The sequence below is a fragment of the Gobius niger genome, assembly GCF_951799975.1.
Source record: "Gobius niger genome assembly, chromosome: 9".
NCBI lineage: Eukaryota > Metazoa > Chordata > Actinopteri > Gobiiformes > Gobiidae > Gobius > Gobius niger.
The window spans coordinates 26,688,560-26,712,941 of record NC_136860.1 but is presented as its reverse complement, the minus strand read 5'-3'; the positions used below and the strand labels follow the sequence as shown (position 1 = coordinate 26,712,941).

Below are 24,382 nucleotides of genomic sequence, written 5' to 3'. Positions count from 1 at the left end.
AAAAATGTAATCTTTTACAAAACTGCAGGTATGAAATAGATATTAGTTTGTTAATAAAATGTGAGCGGATCCTGTTGTGTTTTATATGGGCCTAGAATTTATAATGAATATAAAAATGACAATTGAGGTGTATTTTACACCCTTCTAAGACCGAGTATTTAGGCCTGGTGGAACTTGGCTGGTTAAATATTTCATGAGGTGGCACTTGGTGTGAAAAGTTTGAGAATCACCTTCCTGTACAAACTTTTTCTCTCTTCTCACACCTTTTCATTCGGTGCCACACGACAACAAAGCGAGTATACGGTTTTGATCTCACCTCCCAGTGATGAGCAGGAAGAGCGTGAGGATGACGAGGAGAGTGAATCCTCCCACAGCAGCAGTGACGATCACCAGCACCTGCCCCTGGTCGGCTGCCAGATCCGACGCTTTGTACAGTAACACAGGAAACAATGGGAGAATAGGGAGGGATTAGATGAAAAGCATGAAATTCAGAACCAAAAAAGCCTGCATATTTGAATGTAAAGTATTGGATATAAGAAGACTTAAAATTAACATGAATAATGGGTATTGGTAGACAGTACAAAAGAAAGGGAGAAAATAGATTCATGGTTATTTTAAATATTCCATTTAATCAGCGCACCATACATGCAGCACATGCAGATATTACAGAGAAATGTTTGATCATCTCTTTGTAATGCAAACCCCTGTCAGCGCCAGCACTGGAATGATCCAGAGACCGGCTGCTGTTTAATTAATATTATTCATTCATGAAATTGTGATTTAGTCCGTGATCATTTGGTTAAATTGGTGCCATTTGATATTCATGATTTTCCCCTTTCTCTGTCTTGTCACAGGGCTAACGAATCCCAGATAATTGAAAGATGATTGCTATTACCAAACTTATTTCGATAACATTTCACACTTAATGAGGATGAATAGGCCAGCGAGGCACTGGCGGGCTGTTGAGGCGGGTACAGTGTGTGGATGGGCATCAGGTCCAGGGCTTTAGAGAGCGGGGACACAGTGGTGAAGGGCACAAGAGTCTTTTTTGCACTCAGCTTCAAACTACATCAGCAGCTTATGCCTAGTTTTTCAGACTCTCTAATTTACTACTTAGACTCATGATTACTCTAAACTGACTACTTTCATCGGTAACGAGTAATCTAGCACATTACTATTTCCAAACCAGTAATCAGATTTGAGTTACTTACAGTATCCAGGTCACTGTGCACTATATTTTGTCATTTTAGATGAGATTAGATTAACTTTATTGTACACCTCGGTGGAAAAATGTGTCTTTGGTTCACCATCACAGTCACAAAAACACAAAGATCACAATAAACAGGACAGACAGTATCAAAGACAATAAGTTAATGATAAAATTATGCTGCATACTCCACTAGTACTTATTCAGCAGGTTTATTGCATTTTCCTTTCTAAAAGGATATATTTCCTTTCTTCTTGCATTGCAAGAACTATGCGACAAGTCATGTTTTCAGCATGAGGTCCACTGCACATAAACAACAATGGAGGAGGAAAGAGATTCTCACTAGAAATACTACATAGTTTATTATATGGGACACGGCCGTAATCTATATGGAAATCCATTGATTTATCCACAGCAAGAGGTGAACAGCTGTGCATTGAATCAGACTCTATCAATAGCAGTAATGTAGTGGAGTTTAGTGGTCACGTACCTAAACTTTAGTAGACTTTAGTCACAACAGTCGGCAGCTGCTAAATGTAATGAATAAATGTGTAATCTAATTAAGCTACTTTCAACATCTAGTGATCAGTAACGTAACTGAGTTACTTTTAAAAGGAGTAATCAGTAATCAGATTACCTTTTCAAGTAATCTGTGACAACACTGGTCCTGATCCACAACTGAGGTAGATGACTTTCCATTAATGACCAAGTTTATGCAAAATGAAATGTAATGACTAATCCAGGGTAAAATTATGTATATTCCATTTAAAGAGGAGTTCATTACTATCGTAGGCAAAATGAAAAATGATCCTCATGCCATCCCTGCGTTAAAGAGTTAAATTGTGATTTGATGTTGGATAACCCATCCATCACAAAACAATGACTGAAGCTGGAAAGAGACAAACAGCGGTAAAAAGGCTATGAGGAAGTGACAGAAGAGGAGACAGAGGAGCAGAGCCGTGGACAGTGAGTGACAGGAGGATGGACAGGAGCTGCACAGCGACAGGGGCCAAAGCAGCTTTCTCTTTGACATAAAAGGCAGCCCAGTACAAAGGCTTGGCCCGGTGCCGTCTGATCCGCAGATAAAACCAGGTCTGCAGCTTTGGAGAGCGGAGCCAAATCACCCCCAACAATAGCTAACCTGACATGAAAGGGCAGCCGCACCTTTGTACTTTAGGAGTCGACTTCCAATAAATCCACTACACACACAAAAACATTCAATCAAACGCGCTGTGCATTAAAAGGGGTGTATTGGCGCATTCCCTGAGAGACTGTAATCAATAGGCGGACACAGGGCACTAAGGAAACTCCGCTCAGAGACAAAGTTTTAGCACCAGTAATCGCCCAGTAAAAGTAGCTGCCCACACAGTAAATGTTAACTTCTGAGCGTATATTAGGGGCTGTTACATAAAAAAAGCTGCCTTTAAGTAATTAATTTTCACAGATTATTTGGCACGTATTCTAGTCTACAGGCACTGGATGAATGGCATATTGGCTAGCGTTTTGTGGAGCATTTTCTGGCAGTAACTAGCATAGTGATATGGGGAATATGTTATACCCCAGATGCCCTACCCCCAGGAAATGCAGCCGTGTGCTCAACATCAGGCTCATTAGGCTAACTTTAGCATCACTGAAAATCGCTGATCTGGCATATTTCTTGCATTGAAACACCGTTATCCAAGGGTACGTGAACTGGATACATTTGACCTCTCTTTGCAACTGAAATAAGTGGATGATAAATTGGAGAAAAAAAATGGAGAGGGAGATATTTCAAGATTGTGCATTCTATTATACATCCAGTCAACTTTATGCAAAACTTAAAGCAGAACTAAGTAGCTTTTTTTACCTTAAAGCAGTGCTAAGTAACTTGTTTACCTTAATAGATCTTTTTCGTAGTCCCTCTGCGGGTAATACAAGTGTTAATGGGATTATTGGGGGGGGGGGTCTTTCGTCTCCCCCTGGTATCTCTGGCCAGAAAACCACACTCCCTGCCTCTGACCCGGCAGCCCCAATACAAACTAATGGGAAACATCTCCCTCACTGCTCTCAGTCTACAAAATCACTTTTGACTCGCATTTCTGAGGTTCATGACACGGTAATTGTAAGTCCTGACTGTATTCTGTCTACAGCTTTCGGTTTGTTGATGAACATTTTGCAAAACGTTGTTATTTGGTTCACCACAATCAGAAGAAGCTAACAGGCTAACGTGCAAAGTAACTGCCACTTAAGCAGTATTCACAAACAAGTTTGAGCAGAAAAATAATATCTGCATTGTATAATTGGGTGGTGGCACAATGTACAATATCCCTCTCTCCTTAGTAGTCTTAGCGTAGTATTTACTCTCACGGACCATTAATGAGGAAATAAAACGCAATATGCCCCAACAGCTGCAGTGGCACTTGTGTCCTCTAGGGGCAAAAGTTACTTAGTTCTGCTTTAAATATTTGATTTGTTGACGTACCCCACTATAACGTTTTGACACTAGATTGAGATGTAATTAATAATACAACATGCATTTGATTGGATACGCAAAAAGCAAAGCTGCCGAGTGACAAAAAAAATATGAGATCAAAAGGGTGTAAATTATGTATCGCCAAATAAACAAGTCCCTATTACACTTCGCTTAGGCATGAGCCGATTTATATGCAAGTCTAGCCTGACCCAGGGGACTGAGTTAACTTTCAGCATATTTAAGACTTCTCTACGTCAAATTGAGACATGCTGGAGCCGGTGGGAGAGTGGCATTGTTGTCTCACTTCCGATTTCATGTGTCTCTTGCATACATTTCCCCCCATATAACCTGGCTAAAAATATGTCTGAGTATGCACATATAGATGCAGGGGTTTGAGTTTCTCCTCACTTTTTATTTGCTGTTGTGACACTGATGCAAACAGCCTCGAGTGCGACTTCGGGCGATATGAACTCCACCTGACCCTGAGCCACTGCTTTCAGCGGGCAATTTCAGAGACGGGAGTGTGTTCAAATGCGATAAGTTTAATGCGAGAGGATAAGGAAAAAAATCTAATATCAAAGAGCTCGAGAAGTTCTTCTAAAAATAATTAATCGGTGGTGAATGCGCTAAGAAACTTTTGATGAAAAAGAAAACCAAGGCAAATTCTCTACTTTCCAGAAAACCTTCATTTTTAAGGGTCTAGTTAATTTAAAATCTTTAAAAACATTGCAATCACTCCGTGTAAAAGGCTGCTTTGTTGGCCGCTACGATTTTAAATTAACTTGTGTTCCTTAGGGCTGGGCACCGTTACATTATTTTTCCGATACCGGTACTTTAACCATGCTTGGTTTTCGATACTGATACATGAATGATACTTTTTTCGATGCCTATATTAAATTATTTATATAGAACCACAAAACAGATTAATAATTCATTTATTCCTTTTCTTTCCATTTAATTTCATTTGTATGATTTATTTGAGGTGAAACAACCAAGAAACTTCCTTTAACTAAGTTTTTTCCCCCCATACATTTAGACACATTTTTACCCAATTTTTCCACCCAATATTGCCCCAAATGTTCCCAGTTGTTCGTCGTGCGTGAAGCTCGTAACATGTGAACAAATGTAACTCTCGCACACTGGGAAACTTGCAAAAAGTCAGTTTTATTGCAACGTTTCGGCTCTAGGCCTTCTTCAGGCAAAGATTTTGATGACCAACAGCATCAAAACAAGAAGATTTTATATTTCTTATTGGTACCTGCTCCATACTTTTATTCTTTAAGGGGGGACACTACAGGCAAAACTCAATTTTTTCAGTTTTCAGGTTTTGGGCCAAATTTGTCTCTGAACATACAAGCTTTCACCCGGAAACAGAAAATATACCTAATCTTCACAATAACATGTTTAAATATTGCGCTGATTCAATGTTCCCCCATAGACTTACATGGGAGAATGCAATTTCAAGAGCATTTTTCTCAAAACACATTTTTCTGTCATTGTGGCGACACTATGTTCACGTCAGTCGGTCCTAAAGACTTCAAATTTTCCAGCCTTGGACTGAACAATACTTTTAAGGTTTTTTCAGAGGGATTGTTTATTATCTAATCCCTGGCCCCATTTATGGAGTTTTGAATGTCAAAAAATAAGGCGAAAATTAAATTTTTACAAATTTTTCCACTAAAAACAGCTTATTTTCAAACTAAACAAGAAATCCAAAATCCGCTCTGAAAAAGTCTTGGCAACTCATTTATCAATAAAATGAAACCATAAATTTGAATGTAGCTTTGGAAATTTGTGGCATTTTTAGGCATAAAACACCTTGTTCTTATATGAAAAGATAAAATGACAGAAAACTTGCAATGTATTTTTTTCTCACATTTATGCCAGTGATCTACAGCAAAAGATTCAAATGAATATCTGTTAATACACATTTTTTTCCTATTCACCTGCAGTGTCTCGCCTTTTAATACCAGTAGAACCTAAACCTTTTATTTCTCGATACCAGACTGGTATCATTAAACCATGTCCAACCCTAGTGTTCTGTGTATTGAATGATGAAAAAAAGTAAAACATTCGTCATAGACATAATTTGATTGGACCCATACAAACTAGATGTGTTTTGTGAAGAGAATGGTCCAAAAATCAATGCAATCATAAGGTAAAATACAGTTGTTGTTTTCAAGAGTGACAGGACCAGAGCGGGTCAGCCGGAACCCTTTTAGTGGGTCACCAGCCTTTGCCTCAGTCAAGTAAAACTGTTGTAAATGTTGGACAGTCAGAGCTTTTAATCGTTGCCTAAAACAACAGAGCATTGAGAGGGAAGGCTTTATTTTGATCCTACACACTATAATGGTCAAACTGTTGCAATGAATTTTCCTATTAACAAAGTAGGTTCAATGTGAGCCCCGTATGAGTCTGGACAACACAGAATTGAAGTACTCACAGTCTCCGGTCGTCTTGTACTCGTATTTGGGAGAGTAGGAGCTGTATCCGGCTGCTGTCCTGCTCCGAACGCTGAAGACATACCATGTGGCGGGCTTTAATCCTGAAACGATCACACTGGGGGCCTTGGTGCGGGTGGAGGAGTAGCTCGTCTGTTCGTGCTCCTGATAGAAAGCAAAAGCAGAGTATAACGAAGAGTTCTGCCTTTTTTTCTCCGTTAAACTAAAGAAAGAGGTACTATGGAAGAGTAGCGGATCGTGTCCAGAGCCAGATTTATTAACAAGAACAACAGCAGCTAGGCCAGAGCAACAGCTCATTTGAAAGCTAAGACCTATAAAATGGATTGAGATTTTTTTGTTGCATTGTCGCCCCGTTTTCGTCTCTTTTTTGTCATTTTTTTGTGTGTTTTTAATCATGTTTTTATCGCTTGTATATCGTGTTTTTGTCATTCTTTTGTCGCTTTTTTTGGGTCACTTTTTTGTTGTATTATCATCATCGTTTCTGTTGCTATTTTGAGGCTTTTTTCAAGAAGCTTTTAGATTTTGATAAAGCCAAACTGGAGAAAATCAGCCGGGAGTTAAGAGGTTCAGCAACACTGCAAAGAGTCAATAATAATTTCACTTTATGACTATACGACTGCCAAGGATAACAATATGGCAGCCTACAAACAGATTGATACAGATAGCTAGATCAGTTATTATAGTGTTTGAAGATTTGCCCAGAAAACTCACCGCCATCGAGGGTCCAGAGTAACACTTGCAACTCTAAACCATGCCTGAGTCTCCAAATAAGCTCCACTAAACTAATGATTATGGTTGTTATGACCATTCTGCCCTCAAAGATGATGTATTCAAGGGGGAAAAGGGTCAGAGCATCTTCAAAATGGCAGCATTTTTGGGTTGTCCTAATCTACAACCAACAGTCTCTATCAGAAGCGGCCCATTAATGGAACATGACTAAAAATGCACATGGAGGGAAGAAATGAATTCCAGTTTCGATACAAAGCTGTCAGAACACACATCGCTTCCCCGCTTGTTGTTTTTAGGAGGTTGTATATTTGGAAAGTGGCAACAACAAAGGTAAGAATAGATGGTCATTTTTTTTTTGCCTGATTGGTGTATGTTATGATATCACTGGGCAGAAATAATATCACGGTGTCCGCAGCTTCATAAAAAGAGAGATGTTGGAGTAACTGGCCAAGCTCCACCTGCTCACGCTGTATCTCTAACAATGTAATCATTCAGCTTCAGCCTCCAGTCCAGATTTCGCTGTGTTGCACGGCTCTGGTCACGTAAAATTGCTTACTACGCTTGTGTGCACTTGAGGCAAAATTTTCTGCAGCACCCACGACCCACAACCAGTTTCATGAAACGAGAAGCTCCAATATCACAATTCTGTAGAAGTGAGCGGTCTATACTGCTGGCTATATAAAGATGGCATAGGGCTATATGGGTTGTCACGTCGACTGTAATCTCGGCGCAATCTCCTAGCGTTGGATAGAAAGTAAATGGGGGTTTGTTGTACCTTCTCGTAGTATTTGACCTCGTACTCCAGGATGAGCAGGGCAGTCTGCTCGGGCTGCAGCCAGGACAGAGCGATGCTGTTTGGGGAAGCCCAGTCTTTCTTCATGGAACCAACCAGAGACGGACCTGACGGGACAAAGAAAAGGAGAAACTCTCAAATACTTTGTTGATTACGACCAGTTTTCAGTATAGTGTGAATCCTAAAAACAAAAACGGATAGTTAACCTCTCACCCACCGCCTAAACCGAGCTTATTTTCTCCAGTTCGGCTTTGCTTGAATCTAAAAGCTTACAACCTCTAAGCTAGTGTAATGCCTCATTTGAAAGCTGATTAGAACTTTTTGTTGTGTTTTTGTAGGGGTTTTTCGTTGCCTCTGTATTGCTTTTTTTGTCTCTCATTTGTCACTCTTTTTTTGCATGTCCATCACGTTTTTGTCACTGATTTGACGCTTTTCTTTTTGTGTTATTGTTGCCTTTTTATCCTAATTTTTGTTGCTTTTTTGTCACTGTCCCTAGGCCTGTCACGAAGTTTGATATATTGAGGCAGGAAAGTATCGCGATAAATGATATTATCGATACTGGATGCTGTTGACTCTCAAGCATAACAATGACAGTAAACCTTCTAAAAGTGCATCATCATATCCTAAAATACCATGAAACATAATGTAACTCAATTTGCATCAGTTAAAATCAAAGTTTTACAAATAAAAAATATGGGGGAAATGCTAATAAATATAAAGACGATAAATATCGAGCCCAAAAATATATCGTTTATCTGTTTATACATATTGAACGATATGTCGATATAGTAATTATCGTGATAGCCCGAGCTGTCCCCATTAGTTATTACCACAACAATATTCTTCCTGGGGTCCACATGAAACAACGACACAAACATGTACAATATAATAACACACTAGTCCATATGCAAACAAAGTACAAGTAGTTTAAGCTGACATGATCATTTACAAGTAGAATGTGTCCAGTTACATCATAGAAATTGAGATTGTGCAGTATCTTAAATACAAATACAATTTAAAGCCACACCGCGTAGAATTTTACCCAATAAACAAAATTGAAATACAAGCATTTACTTTATGACAGATATTTTTATAATTGAAAAATACCTCATAAATGTACAAACAAACATTTATGAGGCTCACCCCTGCTAAGATATGACTGTAAATTTTAATGGGAGTGGGTACGTCTCCAGCTCGTTTCCATGGAGATGTGACGAAAGGCAGTAGAATTTGAGATTTAAACAGGTTAGTTTCTCATCCAAGTCCATTCTTTTATTACACACTGCAGTAATAGTATTTTCTGTGTTGAGCTGGTCATTAGGAGCATGTTTTGTTTTGATGCAACAGTATAGTCCAAAATGTTACGCAGTGCACCATTAAACAGAAACATGACTTTGGCAAGTACTCTAAACTTTAATCTTTTAGAAAAAAAGCCAAACTGGAGAAAATGTGCTCAGTTCAGGTGGGGGTTAATGTAGCTCCATTTTATTCTTGTTTTGTTCTAAGTATTTTTAAGGTCTGCTGTGACACAATTCGGTGACAAAACACATTACTTGACACATTGTTGTGGCAATATTTAATACAGTTCTCAAATATCACACATTCCTCTGATCGTGTGACCTAAAAGCAATATTTATCAATGCCTTTGCAGCGATAAAAAAACAAATGACATGAAAAAGGCTCACAAAAATGGACATAGGATATCTAATGTGCCTCTCCGTCACCACATCTTATCCCACACCTCAAAGTCTGGAGCCCTTTCTTTTGCAGCGCTATAAAGTTTTGTTGATGAGGCGGGAGCGCTTGACCCGGGCTGGCAGTCTGTCTGACACCGCTGTGCTCTGAATACTGATCCTGCCCCTTTCTATGGACGCGTGGGACTAAAGCCGCTACAGTACTGTATATGGACCAATATCTGGCAGCTCCGAAGCTTTCAATATCAAACTCACGCCTGAGCAAACATAGCAAACAAAAACGGACACCCTTTTTCTGTTCGTCAGCACAAAATTATCCCACGACTCACATTCAATTATATGATTTCAAAGGATTTATTCCCAAGGAGAGAGGAGGGGGGGGGGAAAAATGCCTGTGCTTTGGCTTTTCCCCATAAGATGCAGGTTTTAATTGGAAATAAAAGATGAGGCTACTTGGACTGGATTGCATTACCTTGGCTGTATGAAATATTGCTTGTTGGATAATTGTAGTGAAAAGGCTCCCAGGAGAGGTCAGCGCATGTACCTGTCCCAATAGTCATTATTAAACATTATATGAATGCTATATAGAGGGGGATGACGCGCTACATGGGAAAACATTGTGCAGTTTTTGATATCAAATAGAGCCTTTAGTAAATTGATTTGCAGTCAGTGATATTTGACAGCCTATGTGTATATATATACTATATATCTCAGTAACTATGGGCTTTAGGTTATATTTAGAGCTGTGCCTCAGTGACACAGAAATATCACACATTTCAATAGAGAGATTTCACATCATTAAACACACAATGCATTCACACAGATTTTTTTTTTTTGGATTATAGGTATTTTCCAAACAAAGGTATAATTCTTCATACAATCTTCCCTGTGCAATCACATGCTTTGTCCTTTACCCACTGAGCAATCACATATTACAATGAATAATGTCATTTAAAATTACAAGCCGTTCAGGCTGTTCTTAAAGTTCGATTGATCTGAGTTTAAGAACCCTGCTGGAGGTTGAAGTGGGACATTGTTCCAAGATAAAAGCTCGACTTCCAGTTGTTAAATTCCACAGAAGTCCCTTTTCATGGTGGTTAATGCAAAGCACTCCTGCAGCTGTCTAGTGTATGTGCCTCATACTGCTCTCGCTTACATGAAAGGGAGGTTGATGGGTCTTTGTTTTGAGGGTTGTAGCGCTAGTTTGTTGAATAGTGTGTTGATTATGTACTGCAGATCTTATGAGGGAGTTATTTTGTTTATTATATATATATCTATTTTTCTACATTAGATCTACATGTTCTTATGTGCTAATAGCTTTGTTCTTCACCTTTTGCTTTAGAATGGCGCTCAGTCACGCAAAAAGACCAAAGATGTTGTTAGCATTTAGCCTCTCCTCCTCTCCTCTATGGACCCAAACGGTGGTGAAGTTAGAATCGACCAAGCTCTTCCACGTTTTACCTATTTAAATACGGTTATGTGATTAGTTACACGATCCAGGTATAGTTGCACAAAACTAAACATGTGGATTCTCTAAGCGAACTATATTGTAAGGCGTAATAACACCTTAGGAGCACTTCGACGTTGGTGCAGTAAAGTGAAGATGTTACTCGACATGTTTGGGTCCATAGAGGAGAGGAGGAGAGGCTAAACGCTAACAACATCTTTGGTCTTTATGCGTGACTGAGCGCACACGTAAAGACCAGACCGGTACGCATCAACTCGTCTAAGCTCAGGTAAGAACATATCTTAGTGTGCAAAAACAGTGGCCTGTTCCTTTAACGCAAAGGACAGCACAACCCTGTACAGTATGTTAGAATATTTGTATGGTATAACTAGTAAATGAATTCTTTACATTCAGGGACTAAATGGGCACCAACTAACTACAGTATTTTTGAACAACCCGTTTACTCTTAACGGCCCCATACCTGATTTCTTTATATTACAAAATGTTGACTGTGATTCTAACTCATTCCTAACTTTCCTGGCATCGGTGTAGCATCCCAATTCTACCCAGAGACGCGTTTGTGGGAACATTTCACAACTTGCAGGGAGACATTTTTGGGTCACAATCACAGAAATGAAAGAAAATATAAATGCTTTAGTTACATGCACTGTGTTTTCCCCCCACAAATCTTTACAATATATACAAAAAGTACAATTGTTTCACTACCAAAAAAAAAAAATCCGGTATAGTGCCTTTACCTTCTCATTTACTTCACTTATGGCACTTCTTTAATTACAAGCCATCCAGATAAACAGTACATTAAAACTCGCTCATATTTCAACATATTTTTGCCATATATTGAAAGTCACTGAGCACATACATTAAAACACGATATCGCACACAATCTATTTTAATGCTTGGCTTCTCCTTAATAACCTGGGCTTAATAGGCACTCCAGATCTGGCAGCCCCTGTGAAATGTTGGCGAAGGGAACAATATTAATATCATGCGTGAGTGAAACAGCTATCGTGCGTTATTACCCTAATCACCCTGCTCTATATGTTTTTGCACAATTTGAGGCACCGTACCTGCATTTGGACACACGTGCGCATATTTTTGTCCTTTGCAGGAAATGAACAGAGCAGACGGAGGAGAAAATGCAGCCACGGTGTAATAAGTCAATAGTGCTGACAAGTCATTAGCTGCTATTATTACATATAAACCATTTTATATGACAGCCCTTACTCAAGCTGTTCACACGCTGTCTTGGCTATAAGCAGCTATCCACCAAATAATTACGACCAATGACAGGTGACATGAGAACATCACTTCTTATTTATAATGAAACTGTTATCAGTGGGTGTCAAGAAAGGGGAAAAAAAGGTTAGATTATGAAATAGCTCCATTCAAAAAGCTACATGCTGCTGGGAGGTTTTATGGATTTGCAGCAGTCTATTTCTAACAAGTCATAGCCCATAGTTGTGATGATGAGTTAAGTCTGGCTTATATGGTTCAATCCAACAGATGACTGGTGATTTGGAGCCCCGGGCGCCTGCACTACAAAAACTAAACATCAAGTATGTGTTTAAAGTACTTGGAGAGAGAATATTAATATTGTTTTGTGTGGTTTTCACTCATGTAGACCTTTTCAAGACCGGACCAAGTTCATTTTGCTAGTTTGAGGCCAACGAGCTTGGAATAAGGAAATGGGTCAAGTGCAATTTTCTTTCCCCATTGGCAGATTAATTAACCTGAAATTAAGGCAAAATGCATTGTCAGAAACTTCTCAGAAAACACGTCAAAAAATCTCACATTTAAATTATTATGCTCAATTTAAGAGATTTAGGGCCAGATCTTGTGCCTGTTGAAAGGACAGTGCAATAGTTATTTCCCGAGTGGCGGAGCTGTTACGCTATGGGCCTTCAATTGCGAGAGGGCGTCGCTTATAAAAGAGAGAGGACTGAGGTGTGGTTTATTACAAGCAGCACTGAGTGTGGTGCTCTGATGGCAGCCACACATTCATTTCCTCGTTTACATTACACTGCCTTGTGTTGTTCCTTAAGCATTACAGGCTCTCACAGGTCAAACTAAAAACTTTATTCACCCCATAGGTAGCGAAACAATGTTTGCAAACTTGTGTTAATGAGACCAAAACAAAGGCACATGTTCCCCCTCCCCCCTTACCGGCCACGGAGTCTGGTTGGAGGAAAAAGGCTGCTGTACATAACATCGCCGTTGGCCATGGGTGTTTCTCCACTCTACGTACTTCTCAAAGTACGCTCCTAAGCGTGAAATGTTACGCTATAATCTGCACAAGATCGGGCCTTAAAGGGGCAAGATGCAAGTTGGCCATTTTATACTCACTACTGCCACCTCAGGTCATATGTGTAACTGCACCTTCTATATTAAGCTTAGCAGCTTTTTGAGTGACAGTGCAGGATTTTAGAGGCAGTTGTAGTGAACAGGTCTGGGCTCATTCTACACCTTAGGACATTGCTGGAACATGAAGGGGGAGGAAAATACATAATTTAAATTGTAAACTCTGTATAGTCCCTTTAAAGCAACCTACAGGTTTCCCCAGCTGCATTGAAGGATGGATGCAGGAGGACACATTTTCCTCCAGGGATCAACAAAGTATACCTAAACTCTGGTGTGGCTTTCGGGTCATTTTGACCATCAAAGTCACCCAAAACCCACAGGAGATTTTTGTAAAAAGAAGCAGGAAAAATTGGAATATGGTAATTTTAAGGTTTTTATTTTTGGAGTGTACATTTTTGACATTCCAGCCTTGAATGGGTGCCAAACTGAAGGTTAACCTTAACCACATTAATAGCAAATATATATTGAATAAATTGATGAAGGTCCTGAGGAATGCAAGTATAGTCTGAAACAATCTTAAACCCGAAGAATAGAACAAAACACAGACTTTTCACTAACAAGCTTCTTCAAGTCTTATTTAGATTGTGTATGACTGTGACACCCATAGATTCCCTCTGCCAAATCTAGTGGGAGTCACTGTCAGTCACTGAATTTATCAAATAATCTCATAAAAGACACATTGAAAATGAGCTAAAAAAAAGTTGTCAGTGGAACTCTTTGTTGTCCTGCCAGCTGCTTGTGAATTGGAGCTGACAATACACGACTGGTCATAACGTTTTGCCCGATCTGTGTAGTACGACATATAATTCAAACTTTGTCCAATTTGTTACTTTGTTAAAGCCGCTCGGGTGCCGGTTTTGTGCCCGCACAGCTGAGAGTGGGACCGAGCCAGAGCTGTTGGCGGGTGACTGCAGCGATGAAGTCAGAAAATCAAGCAAAGACACCATAATATGTTTGGCAGCTGCTGTTAGCGCACTGCCAATGACAGGGAACAATAAACACAGGCATCCAGCTCTGCTCCGAGTCCAGCTGCACTATGTGAGGGGATCATACTCCTGTGCTTTGAATAAAGACGAGCCAATGAGTATCAGGCATCAATAGTGCAAAGCATTGAAATCAGTTACGAAGAGGAGAGACCAGTCGATGTGATAGCGCTGTTTAGTCCAAAAATTTACTGAACCTTTTCAATTTGGTTTTTACTTTTTATAAATTATTTTTTGTAAGCAAATAATTCGCCTTTGTTAAGAAAATATTTGCAAGTTATCTGATGATTTGCAGTGTTGGCATCTAATGTGATTAGTGCTACTCTAAAAGCATAGTATTATTTCTTCAGGCTGATTTTACACTAGAGGTTCTTCAAATATTTTTCTCTTATTCTTCTTATTATCCAAAAATGTTATCGATCTCACAATGGAGAAATTCATATAGTGAGGGAGCAGATCAGAGAAGAACAAGGTAAATGTGCAACCAAATAATAAAATAAAGGTGTCTTATGGTCAATGGATAAAAAATGCCTTAAAAATAATATATAATGAAATTAGAAAATGTAAAATACACTGCCAGACCAAACAAAAAAGTGTCCTCCTGGATTTAACTGTTGTGATCAGTGTTGCTGCAGGGATCAGGTCTATGTTTAGCAACACTATGGCCCATAGAATGAGATGAGCCGACTTCATCCCGAATGACCAGGTTGCTTTCTTCACTGATAGCACGGGCATATTCCAAGATGACAATGTCAGGATTCATTGTGAAAGAGTGGTTCAGGGAGCATGAGACACCATTTTCACATCTGGATTGGCCACCACAGAGTCCAGATCTCTTTGAGAAGTGCTGGAGAAGGCTTCGTGCAGTGGTCACACTCTCCCATCATCAACTCAAGATTTTGGTGAAACATTAATGCAACACACATTTTATATATTTAAACACAGTGGATAAAGTAACTATTAATTTTACTCAAGTTAGAGTGCAGATGCTTCATTATAATTTTACTCAAGCAGAAATAAAAAGTATGTAAAAAGTATGATAAATCTACAAGAATTACAATTTATTGTTGTTAAATCAATCAATCAAAACTTTTTTTGATTTACAAAGTTGTAAAGTTGCAAAGTGCTTTACAGATTAAAAACAATTCCCACCCACCCAACCATTCACTCTTGCAAACAGAAGCAGACAATGAACAGTCACATCACCCCCCTCCCCATAGTCTAGTACTTGAGTAAATGTAACTGAGTACTACCCGCCTCTTACTATGGAATGGATAGATGGATATTCATGTATGATTTATGTCGGTACGTCCTGTATGTCCTATTGTGTTTAATAAAAAAAAAGAAAAAAAAAAAAAAGTTTACAGTCACAGTGAAGGTGACACTTATTGCAGGTATTTGCACTTGGGTTGTTTATCTCCAAAACCCAGTCAGGTGTGAACTCTGGAAACAACATCCACGTAACTGATCATTTATTTTTATTTTTCCACTAATTAACAGCAGACCTCAGATGGCATGTCTGGGCGGGTTTCCTCTGGGTGAACAATGTGTCAAAGACATCCAGCAAAGTAATCCAGACAAAGATCCTGGCTCAATATCTGGAAGTAAAGTCCCTGGGCGCTGAGGTCGCCCACTGCTCCTGACAGTTTGACCTGAGGTTGAAGGATGGGGCAAACTTCTCTACAATAAAATCTGAAAATAAAGCCAACTGGATGGGCCCAGGTTAGTATAATGGAACATAAGTGATAGAAAGTCGACATCATTTTTTTGTAGAACTGTTGTATTGGTTTATTCTTGTAGCTTATTATGCTCATTGTCTAAAATGTCCTAAATTTTATCTTCTGCAGTTTCCTTCTTCCTAAAGAGGACAAAGGCAAACAGAGCGGTAATGTTGTTAGAACAAATTATAGTAATTATCACAGAAAGGAGCCAGTTAATGATTCAGCCTTGCTCCAAAATACTACAAAATCCCTCTGCTCCACAGAAATGTCAGAGCACAATTCGAGTATGGCGAGGCAGTAGGAAATGCTTGTTGAAAACATGGCATCACTGGCAGAATCAGACAGTTTCTCTTGCACCGTAGAGACCAATCTTCTTGTGAGAAGTGATTTTGTAAACACACAATGCTTTGATGCGCGTGTTGTCGTCTGCATGTGCCATCAGATTTATTCAGCTAAGATTAATTGTACCTGCGTCTGGGAGTGGAGATCCCATCGAGCATGTAATCTCGTGTTATCTAAATGTATTTGGGGTAATTTGCACAGTAAACACTTAGGCATTATTCATCAGGGGCTTTATAAAGGAGGGCTTTCATCTCAGCCTGCAAATCAATATGAGAAATGTGGAGATGTGGCTCAGTATATGAAAATACAGATGACTAAACCTGGAGGAATACAGTCTGAAAGCGAGTGTAGACTTAGTTAAATGTGTTGGAGTGAGCTACAAAATGAACATGTAACATACCATTTAGATTTATTAGATAACATTTATTTTAGAGTGAGTTTGTGATGTAAAGTTCTATTTGGGTGTGTAGGAACCGGTAACATGATAACTCCATTTGCCGATAATGTAATAATTACGTTATTGTCTGGTTCTTACATTATCTGTAAGAAGAAAAATAAATTGTGCTATTTTCTCTAAATTGTTAGAAACCTGTTGTTTTGTGGGTTTTTCATCAGCTTTTGTATTTTACTGTTTATTTTTCACTTCCGTAACGCTCCTCTGACAAGTGCATGATGTTGCTGTGTCCTTGGGCAAGGCACTTCACATTGCATATGTATGAATGTGGGACATGTGTGAGTGAGTGCTTGGCAGTGGTCGGCGAGGCCAATGGCACAGTTTGGCAGCCTACCCAAAAGTAGTCTGTCGCAGAAAGGGACACATTTTGTGAAGAGAACTAGTCCTATTATCATTGTACCTGTCTGTGTTTTAGTCAGCGGTGGAAGAAGTCCTCAGGCACAGGATACAGGGCACAGTGACGTCGTGCACCTGTGGGAGCAAGGATCGCAACCGGCAACCTTTCAGTTATAAAATGACCCGGTTTACCTTCTGATACTGTCGTGGTCAGATGCATATGAGCTGCAACAAGTTCAAGTAAAAAAAAAAAATTGTAATACAACAAACAAAAAGCAGTAAAATACAAAAGCGGATGAAAAACCAGCCCAACCACTTTGTGTAACGTGATTGTTTTGTAAATAAATTCAAATGTATGTATTATTGGCTGAATTCATTACATGTGTGAACGCTTTTCATCTTGTCAGGCTAATAGTGTAATAACCAGCCAATAACGTAATAATTATTACATTATCGGCCGGTAAATCGTTATTACGTTATTGGCCGTTATTATACGGCTCTTCACAATGCAAGTAGAACGCTCCATTGATTTGAATGGGATTTTCCAACGTTCTACCGGTCATTATTTTCTGATACAGGACCTCTGAAAAAAATAATGACCACTGCCAATGGCAATGGAGTTTGTGCTTGTAATACAGGTCTTTCATGTCACTTCGCACGTAGTAGTAGAGGACACTATCTTTGTCCTTGTCCCTGCGAGAGAAGTTGGGGGAATTGTTTGTACTTTCAACTTACCCAGAGATTCACCACCATTCCTCCTCTCCTAGCTAGCCTTGCTGCTACTAGCCTAGCCAAATGTTGCCAAGCAACGCGCAAACTTTTGGGAACTATTTGCCGTGGAAGTCATTAAATAAACCTTTCAGCCTTCATTAAAGTGTATGAAGTTTATGTTGTGTGTGTTCATTTGGCAAATTGCGGGAAAATGTATAGAACACTGGTCATTATTGGGAAAATAAGTACCGACAGGGCGAACCGGACCCCGCGTTCTATACATTATCCCTGACTTATTACGTTTTTGTCCGTTATTATGTTATTGGCCGGAATTGCTATGTAATTAGCAAATTGTAAGGCTGCAGTTGTTTTGGCAGTACTATATCTTTTGCAGACGTTCCTGTCTCCAAGGGGTCTTATTATTTGTAAACCCGGCTCGACCGCAACAAAGATGTTATGAAACGCTTGTGGTTCTTTTAGTTCAGCAGTTCACATGTGAGTCTTCTCTGAAATATTGATGGTCCGAGGCGCGTTAAGTTGTGCACAGTGAGCTGAATCTTGATTTGAGAACATCATAAAACAAGCAAATCTAATCACAATATCTGCCTGAAAAAACACCATTAGATAAACTAGAAAATTTTGCAATTGCTGCGCAATTGCGATTGACTGCGGAATCCTAGGCTACTAATGCAGAAATTTCAAAAAATGCATAAAAATTGTGAAAAGATTCATAATTGCATAAGAGTGCTTTTATTGTGAAAATCCTCATTTAGTTGCATAATACTGCTTTATATGTGAAAATCCCTATTAAGTTGCATTATAGTGCTTTACATGTGAAAATCCCTATTAAGTTGCATTATAGTGCTTTACATGTGAAAATCCCTATTAAGTTGCATTATAGTGCTTTATATGCGAAAATCCCTATTAAGTTGCATTATAGTGCTTTATATGTGAAAATCCCTATTAAGTTGCATTATAGTGCTTTATATGTGAAAATCCCTATTAAGTTGCATTATAGTGCAATTATTGTGAAAATCCCTATTTAGTTGCATAATTGTGTTGTAATTGCAAAAATCCCTATTTTGTTGCAGAAACTGTAAAAACTGTTGAAATTGCAGAAACTCTTGACATTGTATAAAGTCTTAACTTTGTATAAACTGTTTCAATCACTCACAGACTTCACTGTATCAGAAATCCTATTAAAATGAATGGGGAGCCTTCCCCATACAAATCAATGGCAGAATTCCCAAGCCCGTTTAAAAAAACTGGAAAACTGTAGAACTCTAATTTTTTCTGAAAACTGACAAGTTGTGGAACCTGAACAAGCACAAACTGCAGAAATTGTAAAAAAAATGGAAAAAGTTGCAGAAAAACATCAATTTGCGGAAGCCCCATTATAAGTAATGGGAAAAATCGGCCGAATATCGGCCGATTGCGGAAAAACCGGAAGTTGCAGAATTCCCAAAAGTAATAGCAGGATTCTCTCCAACATGCGGAACGTTTTGATGTATAACTTGTGGAAATCGCTGAAATTGTGAAAGTTTTGAAAGCTGCAGAAAAACGGGAAAAAGACGGAATAATAATAATAATAGATAAAGAACATGAAAACCATTTATTGACTGCGGAAGGATTCCGCAGTCAATCAACTAGTTCTGTCCATAAAAAAGAACTAGCCTCTACATGCTTTTTTGTTGTGGGAACAAGAAGCAAAAGACAGAACATTATGTATGAGAAACAGCTGTTTATTAATTGATTCGAATGACCTTTAAAATGCATTCACTGCCAGCATTTTCATTCGTAACAAAGCCCCTGCAAATTAGGGTTGCCCCTTGTGTTACTGAAAAACAAACAAAACCATTCATTTGTTAAATCCCATATGTTTTTGTTTTTCATGCAAATATAAACTATTGTGAAGACACTTTCCTTTGACACCTGACTTAATGAAAAAAAAAAAAAAACTTTCACAGAACTAATAATGACACAACAGGAAGAATCCAGCCCAGACAGCGGTAATTAAACCTGTTAAATTTTCTCCTCACTCCTTTTAATTTGAGCAAACTCCGGATGACATTGCCACCTGCAGTCTCACCCTTTAAGCTCTGCTTCAGTTACAGGAACACATCAAGTGCAACTTCCTATCAGCCCTACAGTTGGTTCGGGGTATGTGTTAAGTTCTGTTATTGTATGTGTTGTAGGTTATCAGAGGAGCATTCAAGCCAGAGATCTCATTCTCTCCACTGAAGCCCCACAACAACTTAACGTTTGCCGACAATCATCGTCTTTGCTTAATAAATCTTCACTACAAAAAGATCGCCACCTGGCTTCAACTAACTGTTATAATCTGGTATTTTCAAGGTTGAAACTTCGCTCGGGCAGGTGTTCTGGTCTTCATCTTATAAGAGGGATTCTTTGAGGACAGCCATCCCTAATGATTTTGTGCACATTTTTCCCGAGCTGCCTGCGCCAGAGGGACCTGCTATAGCTTTACCCTAAGACGCATCGGAAAGCCATTAGAAACAGCAGTCAATTACGATGGCCGATGAATAGATTTTGCAGTCGAGCGTGGTTAAGCTCAACACAAACTAATGGAGAGTCTTTAAACGAGCTTGACCTGCATATGATTTTAATTAGCTGTCCTGCCCCAAAGGCTTCCATTAACTGTTTAAAGAAATCGATGGAGGCGGTATTGATGCGGCGCGCGGGGGCCTAAACGATGTCCTAACACAGCGCTGATTCACCGCAGATGGAGAGATAGAGCCGAAAAGAGGAGGAACGGGCAATAAAGGAGATTCGTTTTCAAAGCGATAATATGGATACATCTGCAACGGCTAAGAAAAATGGTTGAGAAAATTGCAGTGAAAGATTAGACCTTTCTTGCGCTAAAACTAATGTATTTTGTAAAGTTATCTGGCTATTTTGACATAAGTGTGAGATTAAATTTATTTCATTGACATATTTCATCCATCTCCATCTAATTAAGTTCACATTACCCAAATTAAGTATTACTCACGGTCCAACATTATACAAAAAAAAAAAAAAAAAAAAATGACACAGGCTTCTCTGTGTCACTGCTAATCTAGTCCCACAAAGGAAATTTTGTCCAATATTTAGTCATATTTGTTAGATGATGTAATGATGCATGTTCAATTGGAAAAAAAACTAATTACAAGGTAGATCATTTTCATTTGATATGGAATCCATCTCTGTTCAACAAGTTCAAACGAGTAAATATGAGAATATGGAATAGGCGGATAGCCCTAGCTCCCACCCCTCTCCACACCTCCCTTTTTCTTTTGGTTTACTTAAAGGAATAGGCCACCGTTTTTACATACTAAGATATGTTCTTACCTCACTTTAGACGTGTTAATATATCCCCGTCTGGTCTTTGTCCGTGCGCTCTGTCACGCAAACCGAGCACATACGCAGCCTCTCCCACATGTCACATAGCTCCAAAAAAGCTCACGATAGAAGCTACCAAGCTCTTCCACGTGTTCCCTATTTAAATAAAGTTACATGAAAAGTTCCTAAAGGTTATTGACGGAAGTGAGCGGGGGAAGTCTTTAGGAGTTACTACGCGGACGCTGTGCTCCTCGTATCATTACGCCTCACAATATAGTCCCCCTTTTTATTTGCTTATAAAATCGACATGTTACATTTCTGTGTAAATATACTTCGCATGAAAACACTTCACGTAACTTTATTTAAATAGGGAACACGTGGAAGAGCTTGGTAGCTTCTATCGTGAGCTTTTTCGGAGCTATATGACATGTGGGAGAGGCTGCGTATGTGCTCCGTTTGCCTGGCAGAGCGCACGGACAAAGACCAGACGGGGATATATTAACACGTCTAAAGTGAGGTAAGAACATATCTTAGTATGTAAAAACGGTGGCCTATTCCTTTAAAGTGACTAAATAGAGTATTTTTCTCCAACTACATGTTCCAGCAATGTCCTAATGTGTAGAATGAGTTCAAACCTATTCACCACAACTGCCTCTAAAATCCTGCACTCTCTCTCAGAAAGTTGTTAGTTTGGGTTCGAAGTGCAATCATGCACAGGCTGCAGTTACGTACAAGACCAGAGGTGGCAGCAGTAAGTTTTAAAATGACCGACTTGCATCTAGCCTTTAAAGGTGCATTATATGTGTTTACTAGCTGAGACCCGGCCTTTGGCCGGGCCTCGCTAGTCTCCACATTTTATATTCTGAGATTGTGAGTGATTATAAAGAAATGTCCAACCCGTCACACAGTTCAGCTGTAGACCAGTGGTTCCAAACCCATTCCAAAAACTATGGCCACTACAAATGTGTAAAAGAATGAAGGCAAAAAACAATTTCAAACAAACTGCAATTGGAGTGTTTGATGCACCCGTGCTCCTTTCTTATAAACTACAACGACAATATTTTCGCTAAACTCGGGGAACAGGATTCAAGAGACAGTGGAATAATTATTGATAAATATTAGGGGTTCAGCTTTAACGGTTTGGTTCACGGTGCAGGACCCGTGGTTTGGTGCATCACGGTAGTGCACAATAAAAAAATAATGAGTAGGTTTTGAACTGAAATAGCCTAATGATCGTTGTTAGACAGTATTTATAACCTTACAATAAAATTGGCAATGCGTTCAAAGCGGCTTTAGAATAAAATGTACCTCTGGGCTCACAATACGTGAAAGCAAAATAGAAAACAAATGGTACAGTAGCAAAGAAAAAAAAAAAGAAAAAAAACTACGCAGTGCAGGCCATGCGCTCGTTAAGTGGTTTCATTTTCGCTTTTACTCACACGGAGGATAAATCAGTCGGAGCAGCGCGTTTGATTAGAGGCTCGTGTTTGAGCAGGTTTTGGGCACGCACGCACACGCACATACACACGCCCACACACGCACACACATACACACACGCACACACACGCACACATCGCCCTGTTTGGATGCGCGCGCACACATACATACACACACGCACGAACACACACACACGCGCGCACACACACATCGCCCTGTTTGGATGCGCACGGCAGTCAGATCTCGTGCACTCGCGTTTTTGTGACAGCGGGTTGTCCTCGGACAGCAGCACCACCAACCACGCACTCAGTACTGTCGCCAGGCTTCCTGGTGTTCCCAAACGGTCTCCCATCCCAGTCCTAACCAGGCACTTCCCTGCTTAGCATCCGAGGAACGGTCTCCCATCCCAGTTCTAACCAGGCACTTCCCTGCTTAGCTTCAAAGTCGGTATGGGAAATAAACATGGCGGCGCCCAGGCGGCGGCCATTGAGATAGCGTTTTCTATAATAGATATGTGGAAATTTGTGCGTATTTGACCTTGTAGTGACCCAGTGGCTGTATAAGCGGTCAGCATGACGCCTTTACTTTCAATCACAGTGGTCTCTGCGACGCTCCAGGATCAATGGTTCGGAAGGTTTTCGCTGCTGATGGACCCTCTCATCAGAAAACCAACTATTGATCCTGGAGTGTTGTAGAGGCCACCGTGATGGAAAGTAAAGGCGCCATAAAGCCACTGGATGTATGAGTCAAATACGCACAAATGTCAACTTCTTCTTCCGCATTAAAAAAGTTGCATAATGCACCTTTAAAGGGACTGTTTTTTTTTTTAGGTAAAAAGACAATGTTGTGTTCAAAATAAAAACATATTTCACTGTTTCAGTTTCTTGTTGACTCTGAAATATATTCTCAAGTACTCCCTGCTAAGTCCTCGAGTACCCCAAGTGGTCCTCTTACCCCTTTTTGGAAACCACTGCATTAGAGAATAGCCTGACCACCACTTGAAGACCACCACACTACCACTGTTTGAGAAACGTTGACCTATAGCACTCCAGTGACGATCTTCTGATTTGCAGAGCCACTTTCATCCACAACAAAAGGTTTGTGCCATTGTAAAAAACAACAACAATGATACCAATAAGTAGATAATGAAAAATGTACCAGTAAGGTAAAATAGCAAAACTAATAAGTGAAAGAATCTGGCAGTTTTGATCTTAAACCCTAGAAATGCCCTGTTTTAATTACCAGTTTAAAGTTTGCCCTCAAGAGCGGGTCCAACACTGTGCAGATTGGTATTCTCTGCAGATATGCCGATCGATGCTTCTCTCATGTCTGTGCATTAACTGTGGAGATATGGATCCAGGAAACACAAGTTAATATGTGTTTCGAACTCGCACTGTTTGTGATAATTATGAGCCATTGATGCATGAGATGTACCGGCATTAAGTGGAAATAGCTGCACTGCTTGACGCCAGCTGCTATTTGGTAAAAAAAAAAAAAAAAGTACTCAGGAGGACTTTTTAAGGCACTTTAAAATTCAATGCCGCCGTTCGAGAGATACTTCGGTAATAGTGAGAAACTGAGAAAATGGGAATTGATTGTCAGCGTCACAGTGAGTACCCCTACGCCTATTTTTAATATTAGCAGCAATAGAACACAAGAAGGGCTTTTATCCGTAACTCAGCAGTCAGATGTGGCGGAGATGAGTGTAGAACGGACGCAAAATCAGCCTTTTGAGTGACCAGATGGCGGCACTGAGTGTAAACACAAATTGATGGGGAGTAAATAGATTTGTATGTTTTTTCTTTATTCTGTACCTTAACACTAACACTAGCCATCCCTCGTATTGGATAGTTATATTAGAAATGGGAGTATTGTTAAATGGGCAATACTTCTCCT

The 24,382-nt window shown here is 39.6% G+C and overlaps 1 protein-coding gene across 1 annotated transcript in view; it reads right to left on the bottom strand.

Annotated features, from left to right (window-relative positions):
- Window positions 1-24,382, bottom strand: part of epha6 (eph receptor A6) — a 320,275-nt gene that overhangs the window by 34,387 nt on the left and 261,506 nt on the right. The window contains exons 6-8 of the mRNA XM_079563391.1: window positions 7,626-7,750; window positions 6,103-6,265; window positions 317-425 (exon numbers count right to left, since the gene is read on the bottom strand). Of these exons, the coding sequence (XP_079419517.1) occupies window positions 317-425; window positions 6,103-6,265; window positions 7,626-7,750 (397 nt within the window). The remainder of the gene's footprint in view (window positions 1-316; window positions 426-6,102; window positions 6,266-7,625; window positions 7,751-24,382) is intronic.